The sequence below is a fragment of the Brassica napus genome, chromosome C9 (assembly GCF_020379485.1).
Source record: "Brassica napus cultivar Da-Ae chromosome C9, Da-Ae, whole genome shotgun sequence".
Classification (NCBI taxonomy): domain Eukaryota; kingdom Viridiplantae; phylum Streptophyta; class Magnoliopsida; order Brassicales; family Brassicaceae; genus Brassica; species Brassica napus.
The window spans coordinates 43,191,488-43,215,777 of record NC_063452.1 but is presented as its reverse complement, the minus strand read 5'-3'; the positions used below and the strand labels follow the sequence as shown (position 1 = coordinate 43,215,777).

The 24,290-nt window shown below is 37.6% G+C and overlaps 5 protein-coding genes across 28 annotated transcripts; 1 reads left to right on the top strand and 4 right to left on the bottom strand.

Annotated features, from left to right (window-relative positions):
- Positions 1-404: 404 nt before the first annotated feature.
- LOC125592670 lies at positions 405-3,311 on the top strand. Its single transcript, XM_048768017.1, has 6 exons — positions 405-588; positions 643-716; positions 805-915; positions 1,009-1,119; positions 1,214-1,316; positions 1,516-3,311. Exons 1-6 carry the CDS (start codon positions 405-407, stop codon positions 3,309-3,311), a joined length of 2,379 nt encoding a protein of 792 aa, XP_048623974.1.
- A 3,075-nt stretch (positions 3,312-6,386) lies between these two features.
- LOC125592975 lies at positions 6,387-9,368 on the bottom strand. Its single transcript, XM_048768744.1, has 3 exons — positions 7,859-9,368; positions 7,691-7,772; positions 6,387-7,430 (listed from the first exon to the last, which is right to left on the bottom strand). Exons 1-3 carry the CDS (start codon positions 7,966-7,968, stop codon positions 7,026-7,028), a joined length of 597 nt encoding a protein of 198 aa, XP_048624701.1. The 5' UTR covers positions 7,969-9,368; the 3' UTR covers positions 6,387-7,025.
- A 260-nt stretch (positions 9,369-9,628) lies between these two features.
- LOC125592974 lies at positions 9,629-11,615 on the bottom strand. The gene has a single exon (XM_048768743.1). It carries the CDS (start codon positions 10,774-10,776, stop codon positions 9,664-9,666), a length of 1,113 nt encoding a protein of 370 aa, XP_048624700.1. The 5' UTR covers positions 10,777-11,615; the 3' UTR covers positions 9,629-9,663.
- A 231-nt stretch (positions 11,616-11,846) lies between these two features.
- Positions 11,847-16,540, bottom strand: LOC106407663. Of its 3 annotated transcripts, none has more exons than XM_048768722.1 (15): positions 16,102-16,540; positions 15,649-15,736; positions 15,485-15,553; positions 15,259-15,415; positions 15,103-15,174; positions 14,953-15,024; positions 14,753-14,886; positions 14,587-14,655; positions 14,407-14,493; positions 13,919-14,329; positions 13,407-13,835; positions 13,018-13,271; positions 12,849-12,930; positions 12,342-12,726; positions 11,847-12,245 (listed from the first exon to the last, which is right to left on the bottom strand). In XM_048768722.1, the coding sequence occupies exons 7-15, from the start codon at positions 14,828-14,830 to the stop codon at positions 11,980-11,982; spliced, it is 2,061 nt and encodes a 686-aa protein (XP_048624679.1). In that variant the 5' UTR covers positions 14,831-14,886; positions 14,953-15,024; positions 15,103-15,174; positions 15,259-15,415; positions 15,485-15,553; positions 15,649-15,736; positions 16,102-16,540; the 3' UTR covers positions 11,847-11,979. The 3 variants fall into 3 exon arrangements, with proteins under 3 accessions (XP_048624679.1, XP_048624681.1, XP_048624678.1); XM_048768724.1 differs by having other exon boundaries at positions 15,266-15,415; XM_048768721.1 differs by having other exon boundaries at positions 15,103-15,415.
- A 45-nt stretch (positions 16,541-16,585) lies between these two features.
- On the bottom strand, positions 16,586-20,855 carry LOC106431020 (50S ribosomal protein L18, chloroplastic). 22 transcript variants are annotated; one of them, XR_007328818.1, is made up of 6 exons: positions 20,442-20,853; positions 20,318-20,343; positions 20,041-20,146; positions 19,323-19,484; positions 18,011-18,078; positions 16,757-17,653 (listed from the first exon to the last, which is right to left on the bottom strand). XR_007328818.1 is itself a non-coding variant. In XM_048768739.1 (5 exons), exon 5 carries the CDS (start codon positions 17,639-17,641, stop codon positions 16,664-16,666), a length of 978 nt encoding a protein of 325 aa, XP_048624696.1. In that variant the 5' UTR covers positions 17,642-17,653; positions 18,011-18,078; positions 18,169-19,041; positions 19,323-20,343; positions 20,442-20,849; the 3' UTR covers positions 16,598-16,663. The 22 variants fall into 22 exon arrangements, 18 of the variants coding, with proteins under 18 accessions (XP_048624684.1, XP_048624696.1, XP_048624697.1 ...); XM_048768739.1 differs by adding an exon at positions 18,169-19,041 and having other exon boundaries at positions 16,598-17,653; positions 19,323-20,343; positions 20,442-20,849; XM_048768740.1 differs by having other exon boundaries at positions 16,598-17,653; positions 19,823-20,343; positions 20,442-20,849.
- Between the last annotated feature and the right edge of the window lie 3,435 nt (positions 20,856-24,290).

Genomic DNA, 24,290 nt, shown 5'->3' with positions numbered 1-24,290 from the left:
AATCAATTGTCGCCGTCCTCGTTTCATCGCTTCTTCTTCTCCTCATCGCTGTCTTTTGTCGTCGCCGTCTCTCCCTCGTCGTCTCTCCGTCGTCGTCTCTCCGTCGTCGTCATCTTCGTCATCTTCGTCGTCTCTCCGTCGTCGTCATCTTCGTCGTCTCTCCGTCGTCGTCGTCTTCGTCGTCTCTCCGTCGTCGTCTTCGCCTCTCCGTTGATCCGTCGTCATCGTCTCTCCGTTTATTTATCGTCGTCGTCGTCGTTTCTCAATTGATCTGTCGTTTCTACGTCTATTCATCTCATTCTCTCTCTCGTGTGTCTGATTTGATTAAGGTTTGAATCATTTCATTTTGTTATACATTATCTAGTTTTTGTTATATATTATTCATTTGTTGATTTTGTAGAACAATGGAAGTTTTGTGCATCTGTGGACAATGGATCTCAAAAGAATCTCTCCAGTGGGAGTTTCTTGTTGATTTGAAGAGTAATGCATCAATCATTTCCATAGAAGAAGATCTACTGTATGAAGATTTGATGAAGATTGTCTCTGAAGAGTTTAGTGTTAAAGAGGAAGAAATCAGTTTGAGTTATGGTATTTCATTGGATATGAAATGTATTATTGAAAGTTTCCCCCCACTCTCGATAGGTAATACTCGTCAGCTCAGAACTTTCATTTCCAAGACTAGAGCATTTGATGGAACTTGTCGTTTGTGTGTTAAGGTTTGTATGGTTTTTTTCTTCCTTAGACTTTTCAGGATATGCTTCCTAATCAAGTATTATGCCTTACAGAACTACTCGACTTTTGCAGGTAAGTACTGATCCAGCTAGCTGTAACACTCAAGCTTCTGATACATTTGCTTCTACTGTTCCATTGAATGCCAATCCAGTGATTCTTTCTACTGTGCAGAGAGAAAAACAAGTACATTGTCCCTAATTCCCTTTTTCTGTTTGTGTTTGCATGATATGCTTCATAATCAAGTATTATGCTATCAGAACTACTCGACTTTTGCAGGTTAGTACTGATCCAGCTAGCTGTAACACTCAAGCTTCTGATACATTTGCTTCTACTGTTCCACTGAATGCCAATCTAATGATTCTTTCTACTGTGCAGAGAGAAAAACAGGTGCATTGTCCCTAATTCCCTTTTTCTGTTTGTGTTTGCATGATATGCTTCATAATCAAGTATTATGCCTTACAGAACTACTTGACTTTTGCAGAGTCTTCTATATGAAGGTGTTTCTACAGTTCCTCTGAATGCTCTTCCAGATTTTAGCCCTGTCCATATTGGACTTTTGCAGTTTAGTACTGATCCAGCTAGCTGTAACACTCAAGCTTCTGATACATTTGCTTCTACTGTTCCATTGAATGCCAATCCAGTGATTCTTTCTACTGTGCAGATAGAAAAACAGGTACATTGTCCCTAATTCCCTTTTTCTGTTTGTGTTTGCATGATATGCTTCATAATCAAGTATTATGCCTTACAGAACTACTCGACTTTTGCAGAGTCTTCTATATGAAGGTGTTTCTACAGTTCCTCTGAATGCTCTTCCAGATTTTAGCCCTGTCCATATTGGACTTTCACCAACCACGAGAGGAGCTGGCGATATTAAGGTGAATAGCTATTTTAAGACAAAGAGAGAGTTGATGTTGAGGATGAAGAAATGGGCTTTAGAGTGGAAGTTTGAGTACAAGACTGTCTCTTCTAACAAGTTAAGAGTGCTTTTGAGTTGTGTTGATGAAAATTGCACGTGGAGGATGCGTGCTATCAAGCTACCTCTTTCAGATTTTTTCGTTGTTAAAAAGTATGTTCATGAGCATACATGCGATACAACACACAGGAAAGCCAACCACAGACAAGCATCTGCAAAGTTGTTGGGTTCTTTGATTTGCAGCAATTATGGAGAAAAAAAGGAAGGTCTCAAACCGAAACAGATCATTGAACAGGTCAGGATGCTGCATGGTGTTCACATCAATTACAAACAAGCTTGGAGAGTGAGAGAAGAAGCTCAGATTTTGGTTAGAGGGACTCCTGAAGACAGCTATTACAATTTGTCTAGGTGGTTGTATAAAATCACAGAAACAAACCCTGGTTCCTTGACTTATCAACATGTGGATGCTGCAGGAAAGTTCAAGTATGCATTTGTGGCTTTTGGTCCTTCGATAAGGGGATTCTCATTGATGAGGAGAGTTATTGCAGTAGATGGTACATTTCTGAAGGGAAAATTCAATGGGACTTTATTGGCAGCTTGTGCTCAAGATGGGAATTATCATCTATATCCTCTCGCCTTTGCAGTGGTTGACGCAGAAAATGGCGCCTCTTGGAAATGGTTCTTTAGAGGTTTGAGCCAGAAGATCCCGGACGCTTCGGATCTTGTTTTTGTATCAGACAGGGCTAACTCCATTTCTTCAGCGTTGGAGGATGTATATCCCTTATCTCACCATGGAATTTGCAGGATCCATCTGCTCCGCAACATCACTCCTACATATGCGAAGACTGGGTTGCTACCTCTGGTGGAAAGCGCTGCTGATGCCTATACGTGTCACGAGTTCTGGTTAATCTTCAAGGACATAAAGGATAAATGTCCTGAATTGGCTAAGTATCTGGAAGATTCTGATTTTAGGAAGTGGGCACGAAGCTATGCGCCTGCGAACAGGTATAATATCATGACTACCAACATTGCAGAGTCTCTCAATTCTATGTTGAGGATGCCTCGTGAGTTGCCCATTATCTCTCTCCTTGAAACTATCAGATTGACGATGACCACTTGGTTTTTTGAGCGACGCGAAGCGGCTGCGAAACATAAGCACCTGGTTACTCCAAAAGTTGTGCAGAAATTGGTATCTAGGTTAGGGGCCGCAATGTTGTTGAATGTGTATCAAGTTGATCGAAGCGAGTTTGAGGTGAAGAATGAAACAATGAAGTTTGTTGTTGACTTGGAGAAGCGGCATTGCACATGTAATGTTTTCGACATTGACAAGATCCCCTGCATCCATGCCATCGCTGCTGCTAAGCATATCAAGAGAGATGAAAACCTTTTTGTTGATGCTTCTCACTTGACAGAAACGTGGGCTAAAGCTTATGCTGAAAGCATACATCCTGGTGGAGAGTTGTCAACGTCCACCTATCCAGAGAATATTGATGAACTGTCTTGCCCACCTCCAGCTACCAAAAAGAAAAGTGGACGCCCTCCTACAAAGAGAAAGAGATCCGTTGGCGAGTTTGGGGTTCCTGGATCTAAATCTCAGTCCCACAAGTGCAGCAGATGTGGCACAGGAGGGCACAACAAGAGCACATGCGAGAGGCCTATAGGATGAAGTTCTACATTTTTATTGATTATTATTTGGATGTTGGCTATTTGATGGTTACATGATATGCACCAGACCATATACATTTTTTCTTTTGGAACCCTATCCCGAATAAGTATGATTTCTTCCAAATTTTGTAATATACAACATTATCTTTTGATCTCATTTCAATTCTTAGTTTAAACTTCTTTGCTAGAAAAAAACACAGTAATATTCAACTATTCTGGAATCCCATCTAGAAATTCCGAGTTCCTTTCCAAGGTTTATAATACAACATTTTCTGTTAAGAATATTTATGTGGAAAAGTGTAACAGATGATTCTCCTTGGTCTAGCGGCTAAAACACTTATCTGTCGAAATTGTAATGCTTGACTCGACCCGGGTTCGATGCCCATACTAGTCAGAGTTTTTAAAAAAATTTAAGTTGAATAAAAATAAAAGAAATATATTACTTTACTTACAACATGTAATGACTGAAATCAACTTGGCCTAGTGGCTACTACACCTTAATTCTCTCTTTCCTCCTAGTCATCTCCAGGTTCGAATCCTAGTAGATGTGTATATATATATTTTTTTCCTCCAAAATTTGCAAATCACATTATCAAATTTTCCAAATATGTAGATATTAATCCTTAGTTTTGATCTCATTTCATTTTTTTTCTAGTTTAAGAAAGAAGCACACTAATATTCATGTATATTATTCATGCATACTCTGGAAGCCCATCCTGAACTATCAAAGATCTTTCCAATGTATTATACTATAAATTGTATGGCTAAATTCAATTATGTGGAAGCAACTAACAGATGATTCTCCTCAGCCTAGCGGCTAAACCACCAAACCTATGATACCGAAACATTTGTTCGACCCGGGTTCGACTCTCCTACGAGTAATGGTTGATTTTTTTTTTTTGTTCAAGCATATATCTCAGGAATCGAAGAGTCTCTTCCAAACGACATCGAGTTGCTTGAAGATATTATCAAAGCTGATGGAAAATTTGATTTTTGTAATATACAACCTAGGTTTTAATGCATTACTCTCCAAAACTCCAAATCACAATTTGAAATTTCCTTATTTTTTGTACTATACAATCTTATCTTTTGATCTCATTTCAATTTTAGTTCAAATTTCTTTGCTAGAAAGAAACACAGTAATATTCAACTATTCTGGAATCCCATCCTGAAACTCAGAGTTTCTTTCCAAAGTTTATAATATAACGTTTGCGGTTAAATTCATCTATGTGGACACATATATCAGATGATTCACCTCAGCCTAGCGGCTACACCACCTATCTTTCCAAATCTGAAACACTTGTCCCGACCTAGTTTCGATACCCCTTGGAATCAGATTTTTTTTAAAAATTATAGTTGAATACAGATAAAAGAAATATATTCTGTTACTTACTTCACCTAACGGTTGAAACACACTTGATCTAGTGGTATACCTTATTCCGCCTTTCCTCCCAGACATTTCAGGTTCGAATCCTGGGAGATGTGTATATTTTTATTTTTTTTCACCAAATTTTGCTAATCACAATTTGTACGGTTAAATATGTTTATGTGGAAAAATCTACCAGATGATTCTCCTCGGCCTAGCGGCTAAACCACCTATCTTTCGAAACTTATACACTTGTCTCGACCTGGGTTCGATTCCCCTCGGAATCAGTTTTTTTTTTAACGGTTCCTTTCTAAAACAGACATCATTTATCTCAGTAACCGTTCAATAATCGAAAGGTTGCTTTCTAAACCATTTTATAGTAATCGAAGGGTTACTTTTCGTTCTATATACACAAGGGAAGATATCATATCTCTCTTTTACTGACTTTCATTTCTTCTGTGTTTATTCTTTTCTCATTCATCAAGTTTCAATGGAAGGGTCAAAGAAGATGATGAAGCGTCCCATAAAGGAGGTTTACGGATCTGATGCTTCCGATGGTTTCAACAAAGGAAAGGCGGAAACTGTGGAACGTTACATGGCTCTTCTTCGTTTGTCCAACGAACACAGGCTATCTGAAATTGAATGGCATCAGGCAGCCAGCAAAGCAAATTCCATTGCTTCCAAATCGAGTTGCTTGAAGAGATTATTAAGGCTAAAGGAAATTTGACTTCACTGCTGAGTTGGAAAAACTCAAAGAAGAACTCATGGAAGCGGATGGAATGCTTGCTGATGTGAAGGTCAAAGTTCCTGATTGGTGTAAGCTTGAGGAAAAGTGGCTGTTGGATGAGTAATCTCATGTTATGATCTTCTCTTTTTTTATGTTTTAAAGCTTATGTTTTAAGAAACCACATTATGATTTGTTTTAAGAAACCACATTATGATTTATTTTAAGAAACCACATTATGAGTAATCTCATGTTATCATCTTCTTTTGTTTTGTGTTTCAGTCAAAACAAAACAAAAACACTGATTAAAATGTAGAGGATTAGTGGTCTTATATCTGGCTAATCTCGGTTTCATATTCGTTTCTGGAAAGCCATCCTGAATTTGACATAAAATGCGGTTAAATTCATTTATGTGGACACATATATCAGATGATTCACCTAAGCCTAGCACACTTTTATTCATCTTTCGAGAGTTCACGAGTTCAATCCAAATCGGATCACATTCTTTTTCATTTTTTTTGTAAACATTAAAGGAATTTGTTTTTGGAAAGCTATCCTGAATACCTAAAATGATATCCAGATTATATAAATCTATCGTCGGTGATTAAATAAATTCACATTTACACTGTTATCGAATATCCACCATAGCCTAGTGGCAAGCCCTTCTACTCTTAGTGTACCCTTATCACACAATAAGCCGTGTTCGATCCCCGTTGTGTATACTCACATTTTTTTCTTTTTTAATTAAATATTCAAAAGTTATATTCGTTTTATTATATTTGGCAAGTATAACATTGGCACAACGTTGCACACTTTGATTCATCTTCGAGAGTTCACGAGTTCAATTGACATCGGATCACATTCTTTTTCATTTTTTTTGTAAACTTTAAAGGAATTTGCTAGGCTATGGTGCATTTTGCTTTCTCACTCTTTTTCTGGAAACCCATCCTAAAAGTACCATAAGCATTTGACAATTCATCAAGACATCCTAAAAAATTTTCAATAACAATCTAAATGAAAAAAACGTTAGGGATAATTCATTACAAACTTAAACTTAAACGTTAGGGATAATTAACGTCAAAGTAGAAAAACAGAGTAAAAAACAGAACAAATATGACATTTTCACTTCCTTTGACCTTCCTGGAAATCTTTATCCATAAACTGGTCGAAGATCTCACAACATAGCTTGCTTCGTAAGTCCATCGCAGTTTCATCATTTATATTAGCCATGCTCTTCAATCCCAGTGACCTGCATTCCAGCATCTTCACAACAAAAATACCACAGTTGTATGGAAATTTTGTCTTTGGAAGCCCTTCTGCAAACTTAACTTGAAATGGACTGATATCTTCGAAATTAACCTCTTCACCAAGAAGTTCCATCTTTATGGCACTAATCAACACTGTCATAAATACCCAAAATTATACAATAAATTAATCACCAACAGACAACAAAATGAATATGTAAAAATGCATCACAAGCACAAGCAGCAAGAGACAAACTTTTATTTTCTAAATTAGCTAAAATTCTTTTTTCAGGATACGCATACTTTCACAATCCTATCCATAATCAATGTAACAATATAAATAAAACTGATTTTTCTACACTGAATGATAAAATTAATAAATCACAAAGAGTTTTTACCTGCCAGTTCTTGGATTTGATTAAGAGCACGTTTGATATTTGCTTTTGGAAGACCACAATGGAAGAGTGTGATTGTGTTATCAATCAATTGTATCTCCACCCCAATATAGTGATAGCTCAACTTATCTTCAATGACACCATATATAACATCAACATCTTCCAGCCATACCTTCTTTGGATGTATTAAACCTTTCACAAGTTCGCCTACACAGCCCTCCAATAACGTTTGTTTTTTCTTATGTGGCTTCCTGACAGATTCATAAGCGTACCCAACCACTTCTAAGAATCTGACTGGTACAAAGCATGCTGCTGGAAGATTGTTGTTGCGGAACCAAGCACCTTGCTCAACCCTCTTACAATTTAGCATTTCAAATGCAACATTTATGTGCTGCCAATGTAACAATATAGTTAGAAACTTCATATAGAACTGCTATAACATGGACATCTAACATAGCTCAACTCAACCTCTTCCTAAACATATGACACAATCAAATATCCACAAAGCATTATTACCACTCAATAAGAATCGAAACAGAGTTTGTAAATACAAAACTCAATCATATCCTTTTCCTAATCACATTGCATCATCCAGAACCACATTAATTATTAACATTAAATAAATAGAAGACAGAACAGAGTGTTGATTACCTCTTTGTTGAGATTCTTTTCTGCATCGTCCATTTTTTGAAAGAACTCTTTTTCAATTTCTCTTCCATTGATATAAAACGGTCTGTAGTTGATAAAATTAACTAGTATCAATCGAAACTTTTACAAAATAAATTAGGAATATTTATGCAAGGACAAAAAGTTGCTTACACACGATATATGCCCCGTAGATCCATCCAGTGTGCAAGCCTTGAAAACCGAGGAAATTCAGGTGTCACAAATGGATCAATTGGAAGGATTACCTCAGGTGTTACAGGCATAGGAGGGTTTCTAGGTCGTATTGGCCTCTTCTCTTCTCGCTGTAGAAAAGGAAGCAAATCTACTGGCTGAGCATTTGCTTTCTTCTTCTTCTTACAAGCGACAGCCTTCGCCTTCCCCTTTTTGAATGACAAAAATTCAGATACATTTATATCTTAATTCCTAGTATGATGTATAAATATTTCATACCTTTTTATCACCATCTCCTTCACTTGGATTCACACTCTGCGTCTGCTCTTCTTCTATCTGAAAAACAATACCGAGATATTAAACAAATGACATTATTTTTCAATTCAAGTTATCCAAGGCATTTGTTTTACCTTTTCTGTCATCTTCCAAACACCATCTACCCATTTTCTTGGTTTTCGCATCTCAGAATGGTTGAAGTAAATTTGTTCAGTAGAATTGTTCAAAGAGACAAAACACGTGCCATCAAACAAAATGACTTTAACTTTTCCAGCGCACCAGGCACCATTGTCGAACACCTCTACGTCATCCATTAGCTCATAACTTTTCTTCGCTCCAGGTCTCTCAGGTGGTGGTTGAGGACGTATTCTGTCAATTGATACACGTGTCTCAACACTCCTTTTCCTCTTCTTTTCGTCCAGAGACGGTGCGGAGTACTCAACTTTCACCATCTCAACCCCATCAACCAAATATGTTGCCAACACATTTCCTGGATACCATTTATGACAAGTATTGTCATCTTGTGATGAAATCTCCACATTTGCTCCGATCTCAAAGGTATTTTGAACTCTGCTTTCTACATCCTGTGATGGTTTAGATTCAAGGATATCCAGTCATTTTGATAGTTGCTTTATATTTATTAAAGGTTTTAAAATAAAAGTAATACCTTATTTTGCTCGTGAGTCTCCTGAATGTTTGGTGAAATGTTCTCATTCATAAGCTCGTGAGTCTCCTGAATTCAGGAATGGTTTCATGAACACGTACAAGGGCTTCCAAAAATTACTTGAAAAGTCCAATTTTTTAAAGAATGTACCTGTTGCGTCTGAATTGGAGTAAGGACTGGAGTCTCAATATTCTGTTGAGCTATTGGAGAACCAGGTGTCTCTTTCGTGATCTCATTCATAGGCTCTCGTGTATCCTGAAGTCAGGAATGGGATTATGAACACGTACAAGAACTTCCAAAAATTAATTGAAGTACAACCAAATTCATAATTTTATAAATACCAACAGTTTTCAAAATTATACTTGCCTCATTGTTAAGTTGTTCATCTGCTTGATCTGTATTGGCTTCACCTTGTCTGGAAGCCGTCTCATGAAATGGAGTTGTGTCAGTCTGTGCAAGTACAACAAAAATTAGGAAGGCAATCCTAAATATGTATAACATCTTCCAAAATTACTTGACAACTCAAAAAAAAAAACTGAATCAAGAACTAGATAAACATTAATTTTAATTTCCGAAAAAAAAGTTACCTCATTGTTTGGAGTTTCATATGAAGTAACTCTTTGTAGTTTCTCTAGTTTTGTCACACGTTCTTTAATCTGTTTCCTGTCTTTTTCAATCAAACACAAACGATCGTTCATGATCCTTAAATTATCTCCCACCATCTCGCTGATTCTGTTGATCTTTGATTCCAAAGACTCCTCCTGATACGAAGAAGAAGCTTGACTCATCCCTCCATTCCCAAACAGTAAAGATGCTCTTCTTATTTGTTCATTAGCACCGTATAGGTCTACTGACATGTTTCGCCAATCTCTAATTTTAAACTTATAACCTCTCTTGGATAAATCGGCCATGTCATCCAGATCTTTATTAGCTTCGTCTTCCATGCAAACATCAGCTTCTGGATCATTAGGAATAGGAGGTAGGATGCATATGACCTTAAGCTGAAACCATAAAAATAATTAGCTTTTAAATGGAGAATCATAAGGCAAAACAGAAACAAGAAAAAAATAATGTAAAAACTTACATGATCTTTGATTTCAATTAGGAGAACATCTATCAGCTGTGGAGAAGCTATTTGAAGGTACTTCTCACACAAAAATATTGGGGTAGACGGTTGAACGCTCAGAATAGGAACCACTTGACTGAATGCATACTGTAGCAAAGGTACTGACTCAAGTATCCATATAAGAAATGCCATAGGGAATCCTTGCAAATCATAATTGTTTTTGTCGAGGCTTTTGTCGACAGCTCTCTGAAGTGATTTTAACAGCAAATTATAAGCTGTTCTCCCCCATGGGTATGTCATCAAGACATCCATATCCTGCGCTATTTTCACATAATCCAAAGTAAAAGTTGTGCCACCGTCGAGAAGGCTCTTCTGTAGTAGTATGCTCTCAATCAGGAGGAGCATTGCAAGGCAGAATCTCTCATCAGAAGCATCTTCTCTTGTGTTTCTGAGCTGCTTCTCCACGTCCTTTACTGTATGAGTACGCCCTTTTAGGAAGTCCCACTTAAATCTCTCGGTTTTCTCTCGTGGTTCTCTTGCTTCACCACTACATTTCAAACCAGTCACCATGTGGAATTCTCTTATAGAGAACCTCATTGGCTGAGCACCAAAATGGAACCAGGCTTCGTGTCTCTTCACTGTCTTGATGCTTTTGGTGAGAACTGCGTGCACTATCTTAGCTGATAATTTCAAAGACCTCTCTCCAAGCTTGATCACCGGTCCCAAAAACGTCCCTCTTATTCTGTTGAACTCATCATTTCCTAGAATTTCCTTAACAATTTTGATATAAGCAACTATCGAGTGTTGGTTTATCGATATCGTCTTCTCTGGCTCTGATCCAATCGGATACCTCAGCTCAGGCAGTGCTAGTCTTAATGGTAATGGATCTCCCATCTTGTTTCTATGCTGCGTAAACGAGCAAGTCTATACACAAGAAAAAACCAGGAGACCAATCTCTCAGAAAGAAAACACACATAAGGTTGAATCTGAAGGAAGGGTTTCCTGAAACAATACAAATCCTTCCTGAAGTCTATACACATCCTTTCACATGAACTAGAATTCTACCAATCATATTAGGTTAAAACGAGCAAGTCTATACACAAGCAAAAACCAGGAGACCAATCTCTCAGAAAGAAAACACACATAAAGTTGAATCTGCAGGAAGGGTTTCCTGAAACAATATAAATCCTTCCTGAAGTCTATACACATGCTTTCACATGAACTAGAATTCTACCAATCATATTAGGTTAAAACGAGCAAGTCTATACACAAGAAAAAACCAGGAGACCAATCTCTCAGAAAGAAAACACACATAAGGTTGAATCTGCAACATACCTTAAAGAGATAGAGCTCTAGAAATGGTTTTTCTCGGAGAATAGAGAGAGCTCGCGTAAAAGATCGAGAGAGAGAGAGAGTTCTGGAGATGGGTTTTCGTCGGAGATCGAGAGATATGGAGATGAGAGAGAGATTCGAGAGGCGGAGACGAGTGAGATTCGAGAAGTTTGAAACGGCGAGAGTGTTGAGACGGCAAGAGTTTCGTCTTTTTCCAATCGAAATGTTTTGTTTTGGAAACCTATCCTATATTAATTGGTTTAAGTATGCTTATGTAATATTCTTTAACAGATGATTCTCCTCAGACCAGCGGTTAAACCGAGGCATTTCATAACACAAAAGTCTCTCTATCCCCGGGTTCGATAAGTGGTGGATTCAAAATCAATTTTAATTTTTTTTTGTGTTACAGTTTGGAGTTAAATACAATTAAATGTAATCCATTAACAGATGATTCTTCTTTGCCTAGTGGCTAAAATCCCACACTATCCAAATACGCAAACTCTCTCCCTCTGGGTTCGATCCTTTTTGGATCTAAATTTTTTTTTTTTTTTTGTCTGTAAACATCACAATTTTAAGCTTACAATTTTTTCTGGAAACCCATCCAGAAACATTATTTAACCTTCCAAGATATATGATACCCAAAAAAAATACTTGATATCCTTCCAATCTTTCTTATGTAACCAGACGCCAACAACATAACAAAATAAACAGTCATAACTAAAACCGAGTCTTAACTAAAACAAAAAATGTTTTGATGCATCATTCTCATTTCCCAAAGCTCTCATCCACAAATTGGTTGAAGATCTCACAAGACAAGGTTCTCCTTAGCTCCAATGCATTGTCATCATTAATCTTTGTCATGTCTCCTATCTTCAATGACTGGCACTCCAGAATCTTGACAAGAAATATCCCACAGTTGAAAGGATGTTTTGTCTTGGGTAAACCTTGTGCCTGCTCAACCTCAAATGGAATCATCTTCACTTTATCTACCTCATCACCAGAAGATTCCACCAGCAGATCAGAAATCAACACTGTCATATTTAAAAATCAATATCAAGATAGAATCAGTTGAATATTTCAAACCAAGAAACAGTTGAATACATCAAATACAAATTGTTTATACATACCTGCCAACTTTTTCACTTGAGGAATATCAATGCTGTTGCTTTCCTTTTGAAAACAATCATATACTGTGATTCTTTTCTTCTTCAAATGAATTTCCATCCCAATCCAGACATTGCTTTTTTTTCCAAGAGTAATCCCATACACAACATCAACATCTTCTCCCCATGTCTTCTCTGGATATACCTTCCCTCTTACAATATCTTTAAATAAATCGTTGAAAATCTTTTTACCTTTGACCTTTTCTTTCTTGTAAGCCAAATCATGAGAGAGCAAGCAATGCAAGAACTCCATAGGTAGGAAGCACGCCTTTGGAATCTTGTAGTTGTGGAACCAAGCAGCATTCTCATTTCTTCTGCAATTTAGCATTGCAAAGGCTCCATCAATGTGCTGCAAAAAAAAATGCAAACATTATCTATTTTGTTACTATCTAATTCCTGAAACTAAACAAATCCTTCCTGAATTTTTTTTTAAAAAAAAGCTCAAGGCAAGAACATATGTAAAGAAATTACCTCTTTCTTAAGGTCCTTTTTTGCATTTTCCATGCTTTGAAAGAAAGATTTCCTTATCTTATTATCATTGATTGATAGGGACCTGCAGTCGATTAAAGATTCAAAGGAATTACTAAACCTTTTATACATAAATATAAGAATATATAGACAAGGACAGAAACATGCTTACGTTTCATGCATGCCGGGCTTTAATGTCATCCAATTTTGAAGCCTTGAAAGCTTATGTTCCGCAGGAGTTGAAAACGGATCAACTGCAGGTATAATCTCAGGTATTACAGTTAAAGCCGGATTTCTGTCAGACTTGAATGGAGTTTTTGTGTCTCTAGATCGTTTAGGCACCCTCTCGCTCCTTCTTAGGAAAACATTATCCATTCCTGAATTTTGTGATGAGGCAGCAGCTTTCCTTTTCTTATCAGGCTTCACCTTTAATCAAACAATAGACACCAAGCAAAATATTATCAAATTTGTTGCAATCGGAATTTCTGGAAACCATTCCTGAAACTAAAATGTATGTATATCAAACAATTCACGTGAAGTATAATTCAAGTTATGATTTACCTTATCTGCCATCTTCCAGACTCCATCTTTCCATTCTCTATGAATTCGCAAATCTGAATGTTTGAATAGAATAGTTTCCATAGAAGTATAGAGACACACCGAGTATGTGTTATCACCAAGTACCATGCTAATTTGTCCGCTGCTCCAGCCATTGTTGTAAAAGACTTCTACCTTATCCATCATCTCAAAGGATTTTTGGTCACTAGTTGGTGTTGCAGGACGTATTTTGTCAGCCGTGATAGTATCCTGAAGTTTCTGAAGTCTATGTTGGTCTGCGAAGAGTGTCGTGTACTCAACTGTCAGCTCCTCTAGTCCTTCACACAGTTTAAGATCAACAACCTTTCCTGGATACCATATTTCGTCATCAGTAGACAAAATCTCAACCTCTGCGCCTATTTGAAAGTGAGCTAGAAGCCTGCTTACTTCAACCTATGAAAAATGAAGATTCAGTAACATCAGCGGTTTCAAATTGTTAGAATAATAATTAAAGATCAAATATACTCGATGCATACCTCGTTTGTTTCTGAAAAATCTATAGCACTTGTCTGAAGATGCTCTGTTTTCTGAGTAATAGGCGGTATCTTCGAAACATGCTCAGTAGTAGGTTCAGTAGTAGGCTCTGTGGAAACTAGCTCAGTAGTAGGTTCTGTAGTATCCTTGAGATTTTCTTCTGCTTGATTCTGCTCTGATGGTGTCTCATCGGATTGCTCTCCCTCACTTGTCTGAAGGTGCTGTGTTTGCTGAGTAAGAGGCTGTGTAAGAGGCTGTGTAAGAGGCTGTGTCTTCGAAACATCTGTGGAAACTAGCTCAGTTGTATGTTTTGTAGTATCCTTGAGATTTTCTTCTGCTTGATTCTTTCTGCTTGATTGTGTCTCCTCTCCCTCACTTAGAGAAAAATATTGGGTCGCAGTTTCTGTCTCACTCTATAAGACAAAAGTAAATGGTAAGAGTTAGTTGAATAGAAAAATATTACATAAACATTTTAAATATTTCTTCTTACCAAAGCATTCTTATTTTCTTCAATAACTAGTGCAATTAGTGAAGACAATGGAGAGGAAGGTGTGTGATGCACAGCATGTGTATCCTCCTGTAATAACAATAAAATAAAAGAGGTAGTTATGAAGAAGTTTCTACAATTTAAAATTCAAGTTGTACTTATGAAAGACATTTCTATGCTTACCTTTTTATTGTTTGCTGAAATGATCTCAGTCAATGGCTGTGTAGCCTCATACGTTCCCTCTGTTACCGTCTGCAAAAAAAACAAAAAAAGTCAGGAAGGGGATCAAAAACACGTACAAAAGCTTCCAAACATTACTTGAAATCTCCAAGATTTTTTGAGCATTTACCTGCTGTTTCTGAATTGGAGTAAAAACTTGAGTCTCAATACTCTTTGGAGATATTGGAGAAGAAGGTGTCTCATTCATTTCCAGTGTTTTTTTTGCAAAACTTGAGTCTGAGCAGCAGGTGACTCAATCACAATCTGCAAAAAATATCAGGAAAGGCCATCATGAATACATTCAATTATAATTTCTAGAGTAAATATTACCTCATCATTTGTTTTTCCTTCTTCTTGATTAGTTTTGGGTGGCGTCTCATCAGTAGAGGTTTGTGTTTCCCTCTGCCAAAAATTAGAAAGGTCTATATATGTAAATCACCCAAAACTAATTGTAAACTCCAACTGTCATTGAGCATATACCTCTTTTGTCAGATTAGGAGTGAAAACTTGACTATCAAGGGCAGGCGTGTCATCCGATGGCTCTCTCTCAATCTGTAAAAATTATCACGAAGGCAATCCAGAGTACGTTCTAAAGCTTCCAAACATTAACTTAAAAATCCAAGATTTTTTTTTGACCATGTACCTGCTGAGTCTGACTTGGAGTATAAACGGGAGTTTCAATACTCTTTGGAGCTATTGGAGAAGAAGGTGTCTCATTCATTTCCACTGTTTCTTTCTGCGAAACTTGACTCTGAGCAGCAGGTGACTCCCTTGTTAATTTCTCTCCCACAATCTGCAAAAAAAAATATCAGGAAAGGCCATCATGAATACATTCAACTATAATATCTAGAATAAATATTACCTCATCATCTGGTTTTCCATCTTGATTAGGATTGGATGGCCTCTCAGCAGGTGACTCACTTGTTTCTTTCTGTCAAAAATCAGAAAAGCCTTTATATGTAAAAAAAATCACCCAAAACTAATTTGTAAACTCCAACTGTGAAAACAATATCATTGAGCATATACCTCTTTTGTCAGATTAGTTTGTCAGATTAGGAGAGAATACTTGAATATCAAGGGCAGGAGTGTCATCATCTGATTCATTCATTGTCTCCTGCAAAAATCAAGAATGCATTCAAGAATATGTACAAAAGTTTCCAAATATTACTTCAAAACTCAACAATATTTATTGGTTACATACCTCATGTGTCAAATTAGGCTGTTGAGACATTGGAGATAAAGGCGTCTCACTCGATGGTTGCGTGTAATCCTGCAAAAATCAGGAAGGCATTCAGGATTTTGTACAAGAATTTCCAAATATTTTCTTAAAAATTTTTGAGCATATACCTCATTTTGTTGAGACTTTGGAGATGCAGCTGATTCAATCATTGTCTCCTGCAAAAATCAGGAATGCATTCAAGAAGTACAAAAGCTTCCAAATATTACTTCAAAACTCAACAATATTTATTTGTTACATACCTCATGTGTCAAATTAGGCTGTTGAGACATTGGAGATAAAGGCGTCTCACTCGATGGTTGCGTGTGAGACATTGGAGATAAAGGTGTCCCACTGGATCGCTGTTTGTCAAATATTAGGAAGGCATTCAAGAATATGTACAAGATCTTCCAAAAAATACTTGAAAATGCAAATGTAAAAGAAGATGTTTTGAGAATTTACCTGTTGTGTCACGTTAGTGGGAAAAACATTGTTGTTTCCTTCCAACTCTGACACACGGGCTCTAAGATGCATGTTTTCTTCTTCCAGTAATGACATTCGATCCTTCATGCTCTTCAGATTCTCCTCCATTACCTCGATGATCCTGTTCACTTTTTCATTTACTGAATCCTCATCAATCGGAGTAGAAGCTTGGCCAGTCTCCTTATTTGCCATCATTTGAATAAGAGCATCCAATGTTTCAAATGTGTCTACACACCTATTTTCCCAGTCATCGGCTGTAACTTGTACCCTTTCTTTGTTACATCTTTCAGTGTTTCCAGCTCGTCACTATATTTGTCTTCAATGGAGATATCATCTTCTGGATCATGAGGAATAGAAGGTAGTATGCAATGGACCTTCAGCTGAGAGTATTTTAAAAAAGACCAATGAGAAACATATTAAAAAGAAGAAGCCAAATAAACTGAGAAACATATACTTGGAAAAGCTTACCTTTGTATCAGCTTCAACCTGTAAAACCCTATCAAGTGATGGATTCTCTACCTCAGTGTATTTTTCACACAAGTAAGTCGGCCCAGGAACCTCAACTGTTGGTACACACTTACTGAACTTATTCCTTAGCAAAGGAATCGACTCTAGTATCCAAAGAAGGAATACTAGAGGATAACCTTGCAACTCAAATTTGGATTTATTCTCCAAATGATTCGCGACAGCGTTTTGAATTGACTTCAGGAGCACAATGTAAGCCTCTTTTCCCCATGGATATGTCATATCCTGTGCATTTTTCGCATATTCCAAAGGAAAACTCCCTCCTTTGCTCTTCCGCAATAATATGCTCTCTACCAGGATGAGCATTGCGAGGCATACTCTCTCCTCAGAAGCATCTTCTCTTGTGTTTCTGAGCTGTTCCACCACGTCACTTAACTTATGACTACGCCCCTTTAGCAATTCCCAATTAAATCTATCGGTTTCCCTTCGTGGTCCTTCTAATGCACCACTACATTTCAAGCCTGTCATCATATGAAATTCTCTTATAGAGAACCTCATTGGCTGCGCACCGAAATGGAACCAGGCTTCATTCTCCTTGACAGAAACGATGCTTCTAGTGAGAATGGCGTAGACCATCTTTGCTGATAACTTCAATCCTCTCTCACTGAGCTTCATTATAGGTCCCAGAAATGATCCTCGGACTCTTATCATCTCATCTGGTTTTAGGATGCTGTCAACAATGGAGATATACTCTGAGCCGGAATATTGGTTGATTGCTGACTTTTGCTTTGGCTGTGAACCAATAGGATACTTCAGCTCTGGCAGTGCTAGTTTTAGAGGTACTGAATCTCCCATCTTGTTTCTATCCTGCGTAAACAAGGAAAAAAAAAATTTCAAACTTTTCTGGAAGGCTTTCCTGAAATAACACAACAAATGCTTCCTGAAATTATTATAAACACTAGACAGTTTCACAAGCAACAAAAGACTCATAAGCAAATTCAAGACCCTATCAAAAATATCAACATTCCTAATCAAAACAAGACTCCAAGCAAAAAAGTTTCAAAATGTGTTACCATCCGAGTTTCAATATTCAACATTCAATAGATGCAGCAACAAATGCTTTCTGGAAATCTTCTAAAAACATTCAATAGATGCAGCAAGAGACAACAAACTTTTATTTTATAAATTTGTACAAACACACAGAAGGTTGAATCTGCAACATACCTCAAAGAGATGAATTATGCTCCAACAACTTTGTGTTCCCACAATTCAAAAGTCTTTCATTTGCTTCGCTGGTTAATAAGAAAGAGTAACAAACAAATCAAAATCAAAACGCAAGCTTCACAAATTTTAATTCAAAAACCCTAATTTTAAAAAGTTACATAGTGATTTGTGTCCGATTTTGAGAGTAGAGAGTGTGACGCTGATGATTAGATAGCCGGAGAAGATGATTAGCGAGCCGGAGAAGATGATTAGCGAGCCGAATAAGATGACTAGCGAGCCGGAGAAGATGATTAGCGAGCCGGAGAAGATGATTAGCGAGCCGGAGAAGATGATTCCCGAGCCGGAGACGATGATTCGCGAGCCGGAGACGACAGTGCCGGTGAGGGTTTGAAGATTCCCGAGCCGGAGACGACACGGTTCGAAGAGTCGCGAGTGAAGGAAATGAATTGTTTTTTTTTTTATTCTTATAACACAAGGGTAGTAGTGACATTTTACCCTTTAATGAATGTCATTTTTGTGACTTTCATTTCCTGGTGTCATTTTTGTGACATAAACTTGAAAAATGTTCTTTTGGACAATTGCCCATAAATAAAAAAGGTTTTCTGCAAAAAAAAAAACCTAAAAAGTGCAAGTCAAACCTATCAACTCCATTCAATTCACAATATAACCCTTACATATAGTAGCCGTGTATGATGTGTATATTTTGACGGATTTTAAAACTACGTTTGACAAGAAATTTAAACCACTGATGCAACTCACGTTTAATGTAATATTGTTGAATATACTAGATTATATAACTAACCTAACAGTGGAAATAACAGATCTTCATCTTCTTCGTCGAGAAATCTCGTGAAACCCTTTAGTCACCAACCTTCAATGTCACGAATGCACCTACACATTTTGCTTCTTCTACCATTCTTCTATGTTTATTAGGATTAATCCGAGAGAGAATGGTTCTTGGATAGCTCAAATTCACGGGAGTATCGATGAGGTTACCGAACATATGCGTTAATTCCCGCAAATTCTGAAAACTTGAAAAAACTGATTCCTTAGAGCAAGTCCATTGGTAAGAATCCATAATGGGTTCTAATCAATAATTTAGTAATTAATTTAGTGATTTGAAAGGTTTAGAGCCTTTGTTAGTCTAATTTAATTTCTCACTCTCCAATGGGAGAACCTCAATGAGGTTCTTAAATTTTTAATTTTTTTTAAAAAGTTGATTAAGGTTCGGATACATACATCTTAGTGTCATAAAAACTCAACATTAAGATTCATCTCTCTATCAAATTGATTCATATAAAGAAGAACTTACAATGGTAGGTCCAGAAGTGTATTCAAACTCCCCAGAGATAGGTTTCTGCTTGGTGGAAGCAGAAGGTAAAGTGTGCATCTTGGTGTCATCGATCACTTGCACATAAAGATGCTTGTTTGAGCGAAACACGCACATCCTTGGCCTCTCCGTTGTACTATTAACCTATCACGAGTTACAGAACTCATATAATATACAAACACAAATCACCAATTTCTGACATTGCCATAAGACTAAGATGGTGTTTATGTCAATCACCAATTTCCCACCCATAATCCCACGCCCTTTTATTTAAAAGAAAAAACACATATAGGTTCATAACTAACACAATTTCCCACCCGTAATCTCTATCATAAGTTCATAACTAACACATTCATCATCATCACAAAGGAAACATCTTTCATTGGTATCAATGTAAAGTAAAAAAAGAAGCAACTTGTGTTGGCAGAGATGGTAAAGGTATCTCGCTTGGCTCAAGCTATAGGATTAGGCGCTATATTAACCTCATGTTTCCTCGGATATTCATCGGAAATGGCCGACGGAATTCCAACGATCTCAAATTTTTTGTTTTCGTCGGAAATTGGTCGGAAATCCGTCACAAACGTCCGACGACATTGAAGTCCGTCGGAAACTCCGTCAGAATTCGGCATGTTTTCTTGTAGTGAGAAGAAAAAAACTGAAACTTTGACACTTTGAAACGATCAATTACAAGAGGCAGAACCTGTGTCCGAGGAAGTTGAAGTCATATCCTCCCTTAGCAGCCCAGAAGGTGTACACGGTGAGGGAAAGCACCACAACCGTTGTCAAGATCGCTGACTCTAGAATCACTTTCCATGTTCCAACACACAGAAACATACACTATACATTAGCCAGTACCTTCTACACACAACAGCTAAATCGATCAGATCAGATTCTATTGTTCATCGTAACGTTTTAGGCATCGACGCTAATCTACACATGGAGATAACAAAAGACAAGAGTAAAGCTAAACATGAAACCATTGCTCGCCAAGGCCGTCTCTTTCCTACAAAACAAACAAAGCCCAGATAGATTCATCAACCAAACCAGTGAAAGACACCATAAAGGAGATCTCTTTTCATCTCCACAACACTCACTACTCACCGGTGAAGAACTGCAGCGACATCAGTCCACTTAATGTTAGGCTTCTCCCTCACAATCGCAGAGTCCAACCCAGCTCGGAGCTTCGATTGCTCCGGATCCTCACCACATTGGAATAGTCGGAGAAGATGGACGCTTGATTTCACCGACGAAGGAGAGGAGAGGAGAGACACAAAAGACAGGTCGAATAACAACTTGGGTTTTTCATACTTTTTCATTTATTATTATTTTTTTCTTTGGAACCCCCTGTTAAGACACTCTGATGGAGATGGTCTTAATCACACATCGAATCAGATTAGGTGTTGACTTACTCCTGATATCGTCACTTTCAACACATTATCGCAGATCACGTTCACTTGAAAATAATTGAATTTTTCATGATAAAGAGAAGAACAAAGAAAGTTGCTTGGTTATTTCCAGTTTTCCACTGTTAGGTTTGTATATAATAATATGTTTGGCATTATTACAAAAAAACGGGAGATGCTTCAGTGGTATGACCGATTTCAAGTCTCTGAAGAAAGAAACTTAGAGCATCAACATCGCGGTTTCTAAGGTGAAGTTTTTAAGAAAAGTAACGATGGTGGTCCCACCAAAAAGATAAAATCGATCACAGAAATAGCCAAAGAAGGATCGAAGTTTTGCTGTTTCTGGTACTGTTTGCGGATCCCACTGACACGTGACAGCCCGCGATTGGATACCTTTTAATTTTTTTTTTTTTAAATCAAGAAAACAAAAAAGAAAAAAAAATAAGAAACCCAAAAAAAAACGGGTTAGGGATAATCATGCCCTTATCATCTTAAGGAGACTATGCGAAGATGGGAAGAAACGTTTTTGACATATGTCAATTTGTAAACACTCAGCTCTTTTGAAAAAAACAAAATATAATTATCTAATTAAAGTAACATTTTTAAGAGACTAGAAGAGGTACTCCACAATGCTGATTCTCTAAGAACATGTTGAGTATAAAAGAAAACAGATGTCATTCCACTATTGTTTCATTGGTATAACTAAACCAAAACAAAAATAAAATGATTATAATAATAATATTTTTTTTCTTTAAGAAACTTGCACGGCACTACAAGAAAACAGAATATTAACGACGACCAAATTTGTAGTAACACGTTTAGCGAAGAAACACGTTTCGTCGTTATTCGTTCGTCGTAACGCATATTTACTCGCCAATTCGTCGTAAATTAGCGAGGAAAAATTTCGTCGTAAAAACAAAGAACAATATTCGTCGTAAAACCATGTAAACTTTCCACGTAAGGAGGACGCTACATTTCCTCGTAAATACCTCGCAACCGTTTCCTCGTAAATACCTCGCAACCGTTTCCTCGTAAATACCTCGCAACCTCTTCCTCGTAAATTCAACGTAAATTTTTCCACGTAAAATACTCGTTACACTTTCCTCGTAGTGTTGACGTAAATATTTCGCTCGTTACTTCCTCGTAACTTTTCGACGTAAAGTAGTCGTAATTTAGCTACAAATTTATTTCGATTTTGATATTTCCAGAATTAAAAAATATAATAAAAATTATTTAATTTTTTAATAAAAATCTAATTTAAAAATAAAAATAAATACGAAAATATGTTATACATAAATAAGTTTGGAATATAATACAACCAACGAAAAGTAAAAAAAAAAACTACGGGTCGTTCATCGCCTGGTAGAATTCGTCACTCCTCCTCTCTACATCCGCGTCGGCATGTATGTCAGATGATGACTCTTCTGGAATGGGATTTTGTCGTCTCATGTTCCTCAACAAGGACTCTCATTCCGGATTTGTGGCCGCTATAACGTCCAAGAAGCCCTCGACTCCACCCACACGAGTTGTGAACGCAGTTCTCGTCGAGTCCAACTCGTTACGCAACTGAGTGACTTCATCTTCCCGTCTCTGACTATAAGACGATGTCGCTCTCGGAACATCGTTGACGGGTAATCCGTCGGTGGACTGCTGGGTCAGCTGAGTCTGGTGGTCTTCAACGGGACCAACCAAGTCGTTGAAGATCTGCTCGGACCTAGCATCTAGAAATTGACCGGCCTTGTTCTTGTGGGTCCTCTCGTAAAGTTGCAAAAGAGACGGGAGAACTCCCGTCTCTTTGGCCTAAAAAACATTTAAGAAAGTTATAATATATATATATATATATATATATATATATAAATTAATTAAATAAAATATTTAATTACCATTTCCAGACGGACACCGGCGTGGGGTTTTTGACCCGTAGAGTGAAGCATCGGCCCGTGGCCGTGCTCATCTACCGTCTGGCGGGAGGCGGAGCAAGATTCGGCGACTCTAATGGCGTCAGGATCCCGCCAATAACGGATGAGGCCATCCCACACATCCGTGGTGAGCTCAGGGGGTTTGCCACGCTCATATCCCTTCACGATCTAGTCACCCTTCCAGTTGGAGACCGTGTCCAACAAGCATTTTTGCGCCTTCACGTTAAACGATTTCTTCATCCTCTGACCCCCACCAATGGTATTTTTGCTGTAACACGAAAATAATAAATTAAGAATTAGTTTTAAAAAAAAATTTAAAATTCTAAATCATAAAAAAATTAAAGTATATATAATTAATTAATAGTAACTTACAGTGAAAATTTTGAACCACGTCTTTCTAACGTGGATCGGCGTCTTTCTCAAGTTTGGATGTGGCTCGGTGAAGTAACCTTTGATCGTCTCGGTTACGTTCCGAGCAACACATCCGTCAACCCCAAACCTGAAAAAAAAAATTAAAGTATAAATTATTTATTATTGTTATAAAAGAATTTTAAAAGAATTTTAAAATAAAATGTAACGTACCACAAAGATCCGTCCGGTCGGTCGGGGTCTAAGACTGGTAAGCCTTCTCTGTCTGGCTGAGCGAGAAGGTCTTCGACAGTGTACTGCGAGTAAGGAGCACTCGGCGGCACCGTCAAATCGTGATGAATCCCGGCCGGCATCGGAGGAGCCATCGGAGGAGGCACATGATCATGAGGAGGCGGTGGTGCAACGAATCGAGGAGCTGATGGTGCACCAGAAGGAGGGGACCGAGAGACTCTCTGAGAAGACTGAGTCTCGGGGACAGTCTCCGGATCCGAAGAACCGGGAGCTGAAGAAGACGGGTCAAAACGACTACCAGGCTCACCAAACATCTCTCTGTAATGGGGAGTAAGTCTGTTCTTTCGAACTATCTGGAAAAAAATTAATTTTAAAATTAACATCAACAGTAATTAACAAATTCTATAATTAACCACCTACTCAACACTAACTAACATAAAATCCGTAAACCTATCTGTATTCCTTACACTAACCACCTAAACTACCCTAAACTAATCAAATTAGAGAGGAAATAGAGAGTGCGTACCATTGCTACGAAAGAGAGAGGAAGTTGAGACGAAATGGAAGTGAGAAGCTCGCGTGTATATAAAGAAAATTAGGAATCGTCGTAAAGTTACGAGGAACTCGCGAGGCCCGTGTTTCTTTTACGAGGAATTAGCGAGGCCCGCATTTGGTTTTCTCGTAACGTCCTCGTTCATTTACGAGGAATTAGCGAGACCCGCTTTTTTATTTACGAGGAATGAGACGAAGCTAATTGGTCGTAAAACCTTTCGAAATTTCCTATAAATACTCACCAGTTTGCTTCTCAAATCAAAGATAAACTCACTAATTTACTTCTCAAATCAGAGATAATTACTCACCAGTTTGCTTCTCAAATTAGAAAGATTTGAAAAAAAAGAAGGAGAAGAAAAATACTGGAACACATGTGGGCGAAGACAAGGTTAGACTTACGTAGGTCTCGCCTTGTTTCTTCCCACCTGTGATTCCAGTATCTTTCTTCTCTTTTTTTCAAATATTACAACGGTAGT

What these genes read in the sequence shown, in the direction of transcription:
- LOC125592670 (XM_048768017.1), top strand. Translation starts at nt 405, where the DNA reads ATGGAAGTTTTGTGCATCTGTGGACAATGGATCTCAAAAGAATCTCTC. An exon ending in AGAAATCAGTTTGAGTTATG is followed by an intron (nt 589 to 642) that starts GTATTTCATTGG and finishes CACTCTCGATAG; the next exon opens with GTAATACTCGTCAGCTCAGA. An exon ending in CTGTGCAGAGAGAAAAACAG is followed by an intron (nt 1,120 to 1,213) that starts GTGCATTGTCCC and finishes TGACTTTTGCAG; the next exon opens with AGTCTTCTATATGAAGGTGT.
- LOC125592975 (XM_048768744.1), bottom strand. Translation starts at nt 7,968, where the DNA reads ATGCCTGTAACACCTGAGGTAATCCTTCCAATTGATCCATTTGTGACA. An exon ending in CTACGGGGCATATATCGTGT is followed by an intron (nt 7,773 to 7,858) that starts GTAAGCAACTTT and finishes TATCAACTACAG; the next exon opens with ACCGTTTTATATCAATGGAA. An exon ending in AAAAGAATCTCAACAAAGAG is followed by an intron (nt 7,431 to 7,690) that starts GTAATCAACACT and finishes TTACATTGGCAG; the next exon opens with CACATAAATGTTGCATTTGA.
- LOC125592974 (XM_048768743.1), bottom strand. Translation starts at nt 10,776, where the DNA reads ATGGGAGATCCATTACCATTAAGACTAGCACTGCCTGAGCTGAGGTAT.
- LOC106407663 (XM_048768721.1), bottom strand. Translation starts at nt 14,830, where the DNA reads ATGAATGAGACACCTTCTTCTCCAATATCTCCAAAGAGTATTGAGACT. An exon ending in ATTTTTCAGAAACAAACGAG is followed by an intron (nt 13,836 to 13,918) that starts GTATGCATCGAG and finishes CATTTTTCATAG; the next exon opens with GTTGAAGTAAGCAGGCTTCT. An exon ending in TCTGGAAGATGGCAGATAAG is followed by an intron (nt 13,272 to 13,406) that starts GTAAATCATAAC and finishes GTTTGATTAAAG; the next exon opens with GTGAAGCCTGATAAGAAAAG.
- LOC106431020 (XM_048768727.1), bottom strand. Translation starts at nt 17,776, where the DNA reads ATGAGTCTTTTGTTGCTTGTGAAACTGTCTAGTGTTTATAATAATTTC.